General features: G+C 35.5%; 1 protein-coding gene across 1 annotated transcript in view; it reads right to left on the reverse strand.

The window, feature by feature from the left end:
- GBE1 (1,4-alpha-glucan branching enzyme 1) overlaps positions 1 to 13,367 on the reverse strand; it is a 308,909-nt gene that overhangs the window by 153,171 nt on the left and 142,371 nt on the right. The window contains exons 6-7 of the mRNA XM_049857862.1: positions 2,746 to 2,871; positions 1,913 to 2,048 (exon numbers count right to left, since the gene is read on the reverse strand). Coding sequence (XP_049713819.1) covers positions 1,913 to 2,048; positions 2,746 to 2,871 — 262 coding nt within the window. The remainder of the gene's footprint in view (positions 1 to 1,912; positions 2,049 to 2,745; positions 2,872 to 13,367) is intronic.

Below are 13,367 nucleotides of genomic sequence, written 5' to 3' on the forward strand. Positions count from 1 at the left end.
AAAAGTATATATTGTATTAACAAATTCAGAACACTTAAAAGCATTTAATAAGGTATTTTTCAGGTATGCAAATGATATTCAGAGGAAAAAATTTTGGTCTTTACAGTAAAACTATGAAAAATGGGTTTTCCTCCTACAAAGCATAATTTGGTAAACTTTCCAAATATTATTTGATTGCTTTGCAAGTAACATTCCTGGAACATACATAAAATAGATTCCTATTCTGCTCTCAAAGTCAAATGCTATCAACAGAATGTCTATAACTTCAAGGTTTATATAAGTTTATATTCAATATGTCACTTATATAACTTGTAGTTTTGTAAACAAACGAAAGTGTCAAATCAATTTCATTCTTGTTTGGTCTCGTACAGTTTCTCATGCACATAGTTCGGAGGCCATTAATATTGGAACACTTACAATTCAGAATGAGAGATCTAGGTGTGCAAAACAAAGCATTAAGTTCTCTGCAATTTTATAATCTACTAAAAGTTATCACTGTTGGCTTTTTTATTGTAAAAAAAAAAATCAGATGAACTCTGACAGACCTGGTGTGTATGTGTGTATATATATATATATATATATATATAACATAAATAAATTATGTATCTTATTATAATTAAAATGTGCTCTACAGTTTGTAGTTTATTTCTCTGTTATGTAATAAATATTATTTGTATGCTCAAACATCTACAATTTTTACTGTTAATTTTTATGGAACTAAGTATTCACAGATTCATTTCTATTCTAAGTACTGGACTAGGCAATTGAGACACAAAGATAAATAAGAGAATGCTTGGTTGGCGAAGTTTATGTGAGAACCAGGTTATAAACAATTCATACAATATCACAGAACATTGCAAATACAACATGTTTTAACATAATAGCTATTAAAAATAACTTATTCTCCATAAGTTTCATTAGTTATGGTTTATGGAACCTGACCTCACCATCAGAGATAATGTTAAGATGCACTGAGAACTGAAAACTTTTGCCATGAGTTGCCAACTTTTCCTCCAGTCAAAACTTGGGCCGCCTACCAGAAGCAAAATAGTTAAATGTACTTTTATTCCCCTATCTAGCTATGGAAACCCTGGTGCCATTGTGGTTAACAGCTATGGCTGCTAACCAAAAGGTCAGCAGTTCAAATCCATAAGGTGCTTCTTGGAAACTCTATGGGGCAGTTCTACTCTGTCCTATAGGACTGCTGAGTTGGAACTGACTCGATGGTAACAGGTTTTTTTTAATAGTTTTATCTAACTATTGGAGCAGGTGCTAATATGCTGTGAAATTATAAAAACTCATTACCTATAAAAAGATAAGTAACAGGTTTAAAGCATACTGAATCAATAATTCAGCAGTATGTTATGCAGTCTCCTGGTTGTTCCCCTGAAGACAGGGTCTGTGTCATTACAGTCCAATACAGGAACAAACATCTACCACAATGTGTCTCACCAGGGGATCCCCTGTAAATGTCTGTCAAGTAAGTCATACAGACAGGCACAATATACAGTGACTGATGCAAAACGAGTTCCAGTGAACTTACAAATACGTTTTTTGTCTGACAGGCTAAAATGAACAGGTTATAATCAATGACCACTTAATTGGATAAAAGTTTTTGCCTGTAGAAAAGTAATTATGCTTACATATTTATCTACAATTTTGGAAGCCATCAGTTCACATTACTTTAAATTGAAATTGGAATAATATCTTGAATTCTTAGGCTCTATCTTATTCCATTTCTCTTTTCTGTGCTATCACTATTACAGGGCAATTTGAGAAGCCTAAAATAAAATGTATTTCTATTACATATTTAATCTCTTAACACAAAAAGAGACACTTGTAATTAGCTTTTCTAATAAGAGAACAGACTCATTAAAATTTTATTTGAATAAAAGTCATAGTTATTACTTACCAAGGCCTTTAATTCTTGGTAGTACATTGCATGTAAAATGTTTATAAGAAGCTACTTTTCCTTCATGGGAAGAAATTCCCACATGAGATTCATAAATTCTCAGACTTTTTGGTTTCTTTGGTCTGGAATGCTTAAACTACAGAATATAAAATTACAAACAGAATTAGTCCAGGAATGCAGGTATGACACCAAGTAATAAAGCATGTTAAATGGAAGGGTGAGTCAACTCAAATGCTTGGAGCATATAAAAGGAATTGGCTGCATCCATTAAATTTTCTTTACATTTAAAAAAAAAAAGAATTAGGATCTTGTTAATAAACCTAATTTAAAAGAGGAATCGTGTATTGGCTTAATATTAAATGCCTTATCTTTGAGTGAAGATATTTTGTGAGCCTAAGCACTCAATAAGAATAATAAATGATAATAAAACCTTAAATATTACCCTAATTCATAAAAACATGAGGTAGTAGTCCACATTTTTTATTCCTAAGGACACTTACCATGTTTCAAGTCCATGACAAGGAGAAATGTTACATCACTGAAGAATTTTTCATGAATCAGAAATAGTGTTTCATTTTTTTTTTTTCAGCATTCTTTATGGGTCGGTATGTAGAGATTAATTTCCTTAGTGTTTTTCCTCCCTCATCTCAGAAACTTAGAATAAAACAATAACCCACTTCTATATTTTATTGGATACAGATGGTGGACTCAAATATATATAGTACAACAAATACTAAGATATAAAATTCCAAACTCTAAATACTATAAAAGTAAAAATTAGTTTTCCTATAAATATTGAAACAAGCATTTATTCAAACATTTGTTTTTCTCACTTTATATGGATGCTCCGGATTCCAGTGTATCCAATCATAATTCACGTTACTACCTTCGCGAGTCACATACTTCGCCCATGGTGAAATACGATACAAGATCTCTCCACTTTTACTAGTAATAACTATCTAAAAACAGAAGGAGATGTTATTGCTTTAAAATACCACCAAACTCTAAGATAACACATAATAATTTATGAGCATTGCTACAAGTAGGAAAGGGAGGAATGATCTTTAGAATCTAAACCAAGAGCCAGAGGTGTGACCTTAAAGAAGATATTTAAATTCTATGGACCTTGCTTTCCTCATCAGCTGTAGTATATGATGCTTAGAGTCACTTCCAGCTGGAATATTTTGTAATTCCCTGGCAGTTTCCTTCATTGCAAACCAGTCATTAGAGGGGCTGATTAAAGTAATGTACCAAAAATAAATAAATAAATAAACCAAACCCACTGCTGTCCGGGTTGGTTCCAACTCATAGCCTACCTATAGGAGAGAGTAGAACTGCCCCATAGTTTCCAAGGAGCGCCTGGCAGATTCGAACTGCCGGCCTCTTGGTTAGCAGCCATAGCACTTAATCACTATGCCACCAGGGTCAGGGAACACTAAAAAGGCAAGAGTAATATTTGGAAGCTATTGTCAGTAAATCAATCAGTAGGAGGAAATATTAAGAAAAGGAATGTGAGTCATTTCACCACCTCTTTCTTTTTCTTTTCATGGCAATTAATGATGTTTCCAGGAAGACGAGAGAGACAAATGAGTTTTCATTAACACCTGATTGTGGATGTACAAACACACACACACACCCTACACTGTAAATATCTTCTACCCCTTCTCAATTCTATACCCTATTCCCATTACGCTTTATCATATAAATCCATTTCCCTTTAATCATCCATTCCCATATGTTCTAGTAGTAAAATTTTCACTATCAATAACAATAAAAAATAAAAGGATGCGAAGACAATTTTACTAACTTTACCCTCTTAGAGTTAGTCACGAAAAAAGGAATTTGAGTTTTTCCAGAATGCTTAGGTAAGAAAGTGAGCCACATAAAAAAGCTTATGAGTGACTGAAATTACAGATTTTTAAAAATTCCTTTAAAAAAAATTAAACTTTCCAAAAGCAGTCAGTGTATGATAAAAAATGTTCAGGTTAGGAGCTCTATTACACCCTCAGCTTTGAGAGAGAACATATCCTTTAGTCTCTTTTAATAGAGAAAAGCTCAAGTACTCATAATTCTTGGTAATTAAATATTTGTATAATGCTTTGCAGTTTAGAAAGGACTTTCACATTCAATTTCTCATTTGATTCCAGAGAATCATTATAAACCAAATATTACGTAAGATTAAATGATATGCCAAAAGTTCCAAAGTCCCAAAGTCACTAAGTAGCAGAGTCAAAAGCTGAACAGAGAGCTTCCAATATTCACTTCCTTGCTCCTAACAGACCTCCACGGCACTTCCTCTCAATGTCAAAAGAGAATAAATCATGGTTTATGATGGAGGGGACAGGTAAATAGTGAAAAGAAATATCTAACTTGCATGAACTCAAGTCTCTCTTCTTCATTATGCCTCTTACTGATAGCAATCATATCCAGGTATTGCTATTATTCATATAACCATCACAAAAACATGAACCGCATAGGACCAACCCACTTAAGGAGTATTTTACCCCAAATGATATTTCCCTTAAGCCATATGAATTTTTGGTATAATATACAACAGTAACATGTATAAGAAAAGACATTTTTGCTCATTCATCAACCCAAAATTGACTATGGAGAAATAGCAGACTAGAAATCAAATTTAATGAATAGCACTCTGCCTAGTCCATCCAATGATCCAATCTCTCCTTTGCAAATGGCTCTGCAATACCTGCCCCCCAAGCCTGATCATTAACCAATAATCATTTCAAAGATATATGTTTGCAGAGAATATATTTGGATTTTTAAATAAAGAACAGTAAGAGTCTCCATGCTGAATATAATTTCACCATCCTTTGGAGCATTAATTTGTTTATCTTGCCATACACACAAATATCCCCATTGGCTACTGAGGAGTGATGAGTTTTGGGACGAACATTCTCCATTGTTCTCTTGCACTCCTACATGTTTTGGGTATATCAAGACTGCAACTGCATTGGGCCAATCTGCTGCAAAAGACCTCTTTAAAGTGTTAAAAAGCAAATACGTCACTTTAAGGACTAAGGTGTGCCTGACTCAAACCGGGGTGTTTTCAATCGCCTCTCATGCATGCAGAAGCTGGACAAGGAATAAGAAGACTGAAGAAGAATTGATGCCTTTGGATTCTGATGCTGGAGAAGAATAGTAAATACACCATGGGCTGCCAAAAGAACAAACAGATATGTCTTGGAAGAAGTACAGCCAGAATGCTCCTTAGAAGCGAGGATGGCAAGACTTCGGCTCACATACTTTGGACATGTTATCAGGAGGAACCAGTCCCTGGAGAAGGACATCATGCTCGGTAGAGAGTCAACAAAAAAGAGGAAGACCCTCAAGGAGACAGGCTGACACAGTGGCTGCAACAACAGACTCAACTGTAACAATGACCATGAGGATGGCACGGGACTGGGCAGTGTTTTGTTCTGTTGTACACAGGTTTGCTATGAGTTGGAACCAGCTCTATGGCACCGAACAAGATTGAAGGGCCCTGACTGCTCTTTACCTGGATAATTCTCAGTGTAGTGTCTGTAGCAAACAACCCCGAGAGACAAAATAAAGTCTCCCTTGAAGACATGTAGGGGGGTTGTTTACAGCTTGCTATATATAAAAGAATGATTCTTCAAACTCAATATTCCTCAGCTACAATACAAACTCACCCACTGTGTGAGCAGCATCCATCTGGGCCTCACAGTGTAACACCCGTGAGACTTGAAGGATAAGAGGAACAAATATAAATATGATGTTCATACCACATAATGTGCCACGAGTAATAAAGTCATTTGTCTCTGACCCAGGATTTACATCTTTTGCCAAAATCCATGAAACAATAACATAATTGTTACAAAATCATGTTACTGATTAAAACATAACAAAAACATAATAACATAAATAATAAATAAGGTTAACTTTTTAGCTTGTAACCAAGCAGTTGCTGTTGAGCCAATTCCAACTCATGGCGACCCCATGTGTTTCGAAGTAGAATTGCATTCAATAAGGTTTTCAATGGCTGTGATTATTTGGAAGTCGGCTGCCACGTCTCTCTTCCAAGGTGCCTCTGGGTGGATTCGAACCACGAAAATTTCAGTGAGTTGCTGCAAGCCTAACCATTTGTGCCACCCAGGGAGCCTGCAGACAGGATAAAATCAAACCCTAGATCTAAAAATGGATTATTTACTTTTTCACTGAATGACTTCAATCTAACATGCTTTTTGAGGCCTCATATCTTTTGTTTCTAAAAGTTGTTTCCTCTTTCCTTAACTGTTATTTGTCATTTTTTTATCTGTTATTACAGTTGCTTCTTGGGATGGAAATATCTAATTATTCCATTACTTCTTTCTTTCTTAGTAGTAGGATTATAGTCCAACATATTGCTAGCTATCTTTCCAAGACTTCCTGGCAGTTAGGTGTGACCTTGAGACTTAGTTATCTTCAAAGAGATGAAATGCAAGCTGAGGCCACTTTTGGTTGACGGGCTTTAGGAGAGTGGGTATACCCTTTCTATACTCTGTCCCCCCTCTTCCCGCTGGCTGGAATGGTGACTGAAACAGTAACTTCACAAGCCATATTAAAGATGCAGCCTGCGTCCCTGAATGACGTGTTAAACGAAGCTTCCCAGGAAATCTAGAACGCTTGCCTGTGATTGCTACATAAAAGAGAAATAAACTTCCCTGTGATTTCGTCCTCTGAAGTTTGGAGGAATTTGTGTTCCATTAGTTTAGGCTTTTCTAACAAACACACTTGCCTACTTCGCTTGACTTTTGATTTGTTGTTTCTAAAATGCTGTGGCCTTGGAGAACAACTAAGTGCATTATAATTGTGGGGGAGGGGGGGAAGAAAGAAAAGTAAACTAACTTGGAGAGACGTTCCAGTGAGTAAAGAATATGAACTTTCTGGAGTAGGCTTTGCTCACAGGACTCCCCCTCCCACGCCCCACCAGTTCCTGGATTTGTGCTCTATTCATTTTAATTCAGATTCTAGGTAAAAAGATTTTCCAGATGATAAGATTTTTTTGTTGTAAAAATATAACATTTGCCAATTCAACATTTTTCAAGTGTGAAATTTAGTGATATCAATCACATTTATCATGTCCTGTAACCACCACCCATAATTGTTGCCAAATTTCTAATTCACCATAAACACTCACTAAGCAATATCAGCATGCTATAGCAAATTAAAAAAAAAAAAAAGAAACCTAGCTCAATCGATTTTTCAATGATAATAAAGCTGTATGTAGAAGATACTATTGAATAGATAGCCTCATGCATCCCTAGTGTGAGTATAAAATGGTATAAAACTTCTGGAGGGAAATTTGGCGATACACACCAAAATTTATAAGAAACAGAATTCCTAATGACTCATAATTCTAATCATAGAAATTTTCCCCATGGAAATTCAACAGAGATGTGCCCAAAGAACTGTATCCTTGTCAATTTATTAATCTCAGTGTTACATTTATTAGTAAAACATGAATGACATTTCGAAGGACACAGAAAATTCTTCCAAACAAGAAGGCACAGTATCTTCCCAATTTAAATCCTCACAAACTCATAGCCTAAAGTAATTAAAAGTAGAAAAAATACTGACATGGCTATTGCTGGATGAAGAGATTATCAGTAGTTTTTATTTTCCTGTTATATATTTCTATGTTATTATAGATTTATTTCAATCAAATAGCTTCTATAATCAGGAAAAAAAGTGTTTTAATAAGAATTGCATATAAATGGATTATGTAACTACACACATACATTTGAGGAGTTGTGCTACACAAATTGTACACCTTGTGTGTATTAGTAACTGTTTTGATGTTTCCTGATGTTAAAAAAATAAACTTTAAAAAATATATATCAAATCATTTTAAAGGAAAATACTAATGAAAATACCAAGATGAAATCTTATAAAGAATATAGAAACTTCTTAATATAACTTTGCAAAAATGTTATTAGGCTCCTTTTGTAATGAGTCAAGTTATCTCTTTGACTTCTGGGAGCTTACCATCAAAAGACATTATTAGATTAAATAATAAGGAACTGAATAAAAGAAGCCTCTGCTTGAGCAAAAGTCAAATTGACTTAGTGAACTGCATGAAGTCAAATTTTATTTAGAAAATGTCATTTGGAATTAAAATTCAAAATGCAAGGAACGGTTTAATAACATAATGAAAATATAAAAAAATTATGTGTGTCTGTCTGCATTCATTCATTCTAGAAATAGCTTTTAAAATACTCTTGCACAAGAATAGCTTTCCTATGGGCTGGAAAACTACTGAGATGAGATGCTTCTCAGGTGGCCAACAATTTTGTTTAAAAGCAGCGGGTATATTCAGTTGGTTATATATGTGTTAGTGTACTCTGGGAAATGATAGTGAATGTAACCTCTGGGCTTCATGTGTGAACATGTAGAAGAACAATAGAATACGCACAGATATTGAATAATTTAAATCAATCTGTTTGGATGATACTACCAAAGCCAAAATTACTTGCTAAAAGAGAACATATTCTTTGTAAAAAATAAATAAAATTTAAACACACACACATGCATTATACATCACTTAAAACGTGTTAGGAAAGGAAAATATTGATGACGATAACTATTTGATGGGGTATAGGTTAAAGTAAATGACCAAAGTCATTTATGAAACAATATTAATTTAAATTAATATCTTCCTCTTTTAAGTTATATCTAAATGCCTTTACTATCACTCATCTGTCAGTTTGTCGTACTGTAGCAGCTTGCATGTTGCTATGATTCTGTAAGCTATGTCACTGGTATTTCAAATACTAACAGGATCACCCCTAGTGGACAGGTTTCAGTGGATCTTACATCCTGAGACAGGCTAGGAGAAAGAGCCTGGTGATCTAATTCCAAAAATTAACCAATGAAAACTTTATGGATAACTTCGGAACACTGCCAGATATACTGCTAGAAGAATGAGTCCCTCAGGTTGGAAAGCACTCAAAACATGACTGGGGAAGAGCTGCGTTCTCAAAGTAAAAAACAAAAAAATTAAATCTGTTGCCAAAGAGTCAATTCCAACTCATAGCAACCCGATAAGACAGAGTAGAACTGCTCCATAGGGTTTCCTAGGGAATCTTTATGAGAGCTGATTGCCACACCTTTCTCCCACGCAGTGGCTGGTAGGTTCAAACCACTGACTTTTCACTTAGCGGCTGAGTACCTAACCACTGCACCACTAAGGCTCCTCAAAGCAGACCAAAACCACCCCAAACCCAGTGCCGCTGAGTCGATTCTGACTCATAGCAACCCTATAGGACAGAGGAGAACTGCCTCGTAGAGTTTCCAAGGAACACCTGTCAGATTCGAACTGCCGACCCTTTGGTTAGCAGCTGTAGCACTTAACCACTATGCCACCAGGGTTTCCTCTCAAAGCAGAGTGAATCTTAATAACCCGGATGGAATAAAGCCTTCAGGACCTTCATTTCCTGATGTGACACAAATGAAAATGAGAAGCAACAGCTACATATATCCATTGGCAACCAGATTATAGGCTGTATGGAGCATGAATCAAGGAAAATTGGAAATTGTCAAAAACGAAATGAAATGGTTGAAGATCAATATACTACACATTAGTGAGCTGAAATGGACAAGCATTAGCCACTTCGACCCCAACAATCAAATGGTTTACTATGCCAGGAATGACAAGCTGAAGAGAAACAACACCGCATTCAAGATCTATCCTGAAGTACAATGCTATCAGAGATAAATATCCGTGAGCCTACAAGGAAGACCACTAAATACAATTATTACTCAAATGGACCCACCAATAACAAATGGCAAAGACGAATAAATTAAGTTTTTAATGAAATGTTGCAGTCTGAAATTTATCAAAGGTTCAACCAAGATGCATTGATAACTACTGTTGATCAGAATACAAAAGTTGGAGACAAAACAGAAATAACAGTAGTTAGAAAATATGGCCTTGGTGATACTAAAGACTGCTGGTTAGAATTCTGTAAGGAAAATAACGTATTCTTTGGAAATACTTTTTTTCAGCAACACAAATGACAAATACAAACAAGGACCCTGACGAATGGATTACATAGGGATTGAATCAACTACATCTGTGGAAGAGAAGGCAGAGAAGCTCAATATTTTTAGTCAAGACAAAGCAGATGGTCTGGTGAACAGATCATTAATTGCTAACATACAAGTTCAAGCTAAAGCTAAAGAAAATAAAAAAAAAATCCACAAGAGCCAAAGTGTAACCTTGAATACATCCCACCTGAACTTGGAGATCATCTCAAGAATACATTTGGCCTACTGAAAACTAATGACCAAAGATCAGAAGAATTTTAGGATGACATGAAGGACATCATACATGAAGAAGATAAAAAGTCACTAAAAAGACAACAAAAAAAGAAAATACCAAAATGGGTGTCAGAAGAGATTCTAATATTTGCTCTAAGTGCAGAGTAGCTTAAGTGAACAAAGAAGTCATGAAGTAAAACAGCTGAACAGAAGATTTCAAAGAGTGGTTTGAGAAGACGAGGCAAAGTATTAAAATATGTAAAAACTTGGAAACCAAACTTAGAAAACCAAAAGGGAAGACCACAATGGCATTTCTCAAGCTGAAAGAAATAAAGAGAAAATTCAGTCTCTGAGTTGTAATACTGAAGGTTTCTATGGACAGAAAATTTAATGAGGGAAAAGAAGATGGAAGGAATACACAGAGTCACTGTACCAAAAAGAATTGGTCAATGTTCAGCTATTTCAGGAAGTAGCACGTGATCAAGAACTGCTGGTACTGAAGAAAGAAGTGTAAGCTATACTGAAGGCACTGGCAAAAAACAAGGCTCCAGGATTTCATGGAAAACCAATTAAGGCGCTTCAAGAAACAGACGGAAACACTTATTCATTGATGTCAAGAAATTTGGAAGATAGCTACCTGACCAATCAACTGGAAGTGATCCATATTCATGCCCACTGCAGAGGCAGGCAATCAAATAGAATGGGGAAATTATTGATTATTAATATCACATGCTAGCAAAATTTTGCTGAAGATAAGTCAAAAACTACTTTAACTATACATTGACAGGGGACTGCTCGAAGTTCGAGCTGGATTCAGAAGAGGACTTGGAACAAGGGATATCATTGCTAATGTCCGATGGATCTTTTCCAAAAGCAGAGAATAGCTCAAATATGTTCACTTGTGTTTTATTATCCATAAACAGCATTTGACTGTGTACACCACAACAAATTATGGATAACATTACAAAGAATGGGAATTTCAGAACACTTAGCTGTGCTAAAACTGAACATGGATCAAGACACAGTGTTTCAAACAGAACTAGAGATTACTGCACGGTTTAAAATTGGAAACGGTATGTGGCAGGGTTGTATCCTTTCATTTTACTTTTTCAATCGATATGCTGAACAAATAACCTGAGAAGCTGAACTATATGAAGAATAATGCAGTATCAGTATTGGATGAAGACTCATTAACAGCCCGTGATATGCAGATCACACAACCTTACTTGCCTAAAGTAAATTGATGGTCAAAGACTATAGCCTTCAATATGAATTACACCTGAACATAAAGAAAACAAAAAATCCTCTCAGCTGGTCCGATAAACAACATCATGATAAAAAGTGAAGAAACTGAAGTTTTCAAAAATTTCATTATACTTGGATCAACAATCAACAACCAAGGAAGGAGCAGTCAAAAAAAAATCTAATGGTGTATATTGCATTGGGAAAATCTACTACAAAATATCTCTTGAAAGTATTAAAAAGCAAATATTCCACATTTATGAGAGCACTGGTGGCACGATGGTTAAGAGCTATAGCTGCTAACCAAAGGTCAGCAGTTCGAATCCACCAGCCCCTTCTTGGAAACACTGTGGAGCAGTTCTACTCTGTCCTATAGGGTTGCTATGAGTTGAAATCGACTTGACGGCAACAAGTAACACTCATGCTAAAGCTGGACAATGAAAAAGGAAGACCAAAGAAGAACTGACTCATTTGAATTATGGTGCTGGCAAAGAATACTGATTATACCATGGGCCACGAGAAGAACCAACAAATCAATTTTGGAGGACACAGAGCCAGAATGTTCCTTAGAAACAAGGATGGTTAGACTTTATTTTGCTTAATTTGGACATGTCATCAGGAAAGATCAATCACTAGAAAAGGACATCATGCTTGGTAAAGTAGAGGCTCAGTGGAAAGGAGGAAAACCCTCCATGAGGTGAATTAACGCAATAGCTCCAACAATGATCTCAAACAGACCGACAATTGCGAGGGTGGTATAGGACCAGGCAATGTTTTGTTCCCTCATAGGCAGGTCTCCGTGAGTGGAAGCAGACTGAATGTCAACTAACAACAACAAATGCTTTTAGATTAAATATACATAACACAATGTATTTAACAGCACCTTTTTACAGTATATGCATCCACCAATCGTATTAGGTAATTGCCCCAGAATGGAGGCGCTCTAATATGACGGTGATTAACTCGTTAGTTGCTGGGTTATGCTGAAGTCTGGAAGTTCTGGAACAAACACAGGGGCACAGAAGGTGGTACTATGAAAGCACTGAGCAGCAGCTATTTACCAACAAGCATGAAACTATTCTGTTATTTTAACAATGGGTACAATCATACCAGTGTGCAATGCTTAATATCAGCTCATTTATTCTTTATTTTTTTTTTTTTTTAGAAATGAGTAGGATACAAATAAATAAGTGAATTTGTTAGGAAACATAATCAAAAGTTCATAATTAAGTAGGAAAATAAGTAATATTCCATAACAGAATCTAATGATTCTACTGATGACCTAAGCCGAAGAAATAAATGTGAACATTTCACATAACATAAGCATTATTTTAAAATGTATAGATGTAACTTATAATTACTAAAAGTTTACAATTGGTTAATATTATAAAAAATCACAGCTCTTAAATTTCATCTTAATTCTACTAAAATTTTACTACTCATCTTTTTAAAGTAAAACAAAGATTTTGTTAGTACTGGTTTTATTCATAGCAAGTTTGTTCACTTTGTTTTCCTTCTGGGCCACTTTTAAGATTAGGGTAGGATGAAAACCAGCTTCCCAAAAGATATCCACATTCTACTTGGAATCTGTGAATGTTACTTTACAGGGGAAAAAAAGGGGGGGGGAGGAGGTCTTTGTGGATGTGCTTACAATAAGGATTTTGAGGTTGATATTTTACACACAGACAGAAAAGAAGAAAGCAACATGACCACGGAGGCAGACCTTGGGGAGATGTGGCATCTAGTCAAGAAATGCCAGCAGCCATCAGAAGCTGGAAGAGGCAAGGAACAGATTGCCCTCTAGAGTCTTAATTGTACAGCCCTGTTGACACCTTGATTTGGGCCCAGTCATACAGACTTCAGACTTCTGGCTCCCAGAACTGTGAGAGAATAGATTTCTTTTGTTTTAAGCCACCAATTTTGTACTAATTAG

The sequence above is a fragment of the Elephas maximus genome, chromosome 18, assembly GCF_024166365.1.
Source record: "Elephas maximus indicus isolate mEleMax1 chromosome 18, mEleMax1 primary haplotype, whole genome shotgun sequence".
Taxonomy (NCBI): domain Eukaryota; kingdom Metazoa; phylum Chordata; class Mammalia; order Proboscidea; family Elephantidae; genus Elephas; species Elephas maximus.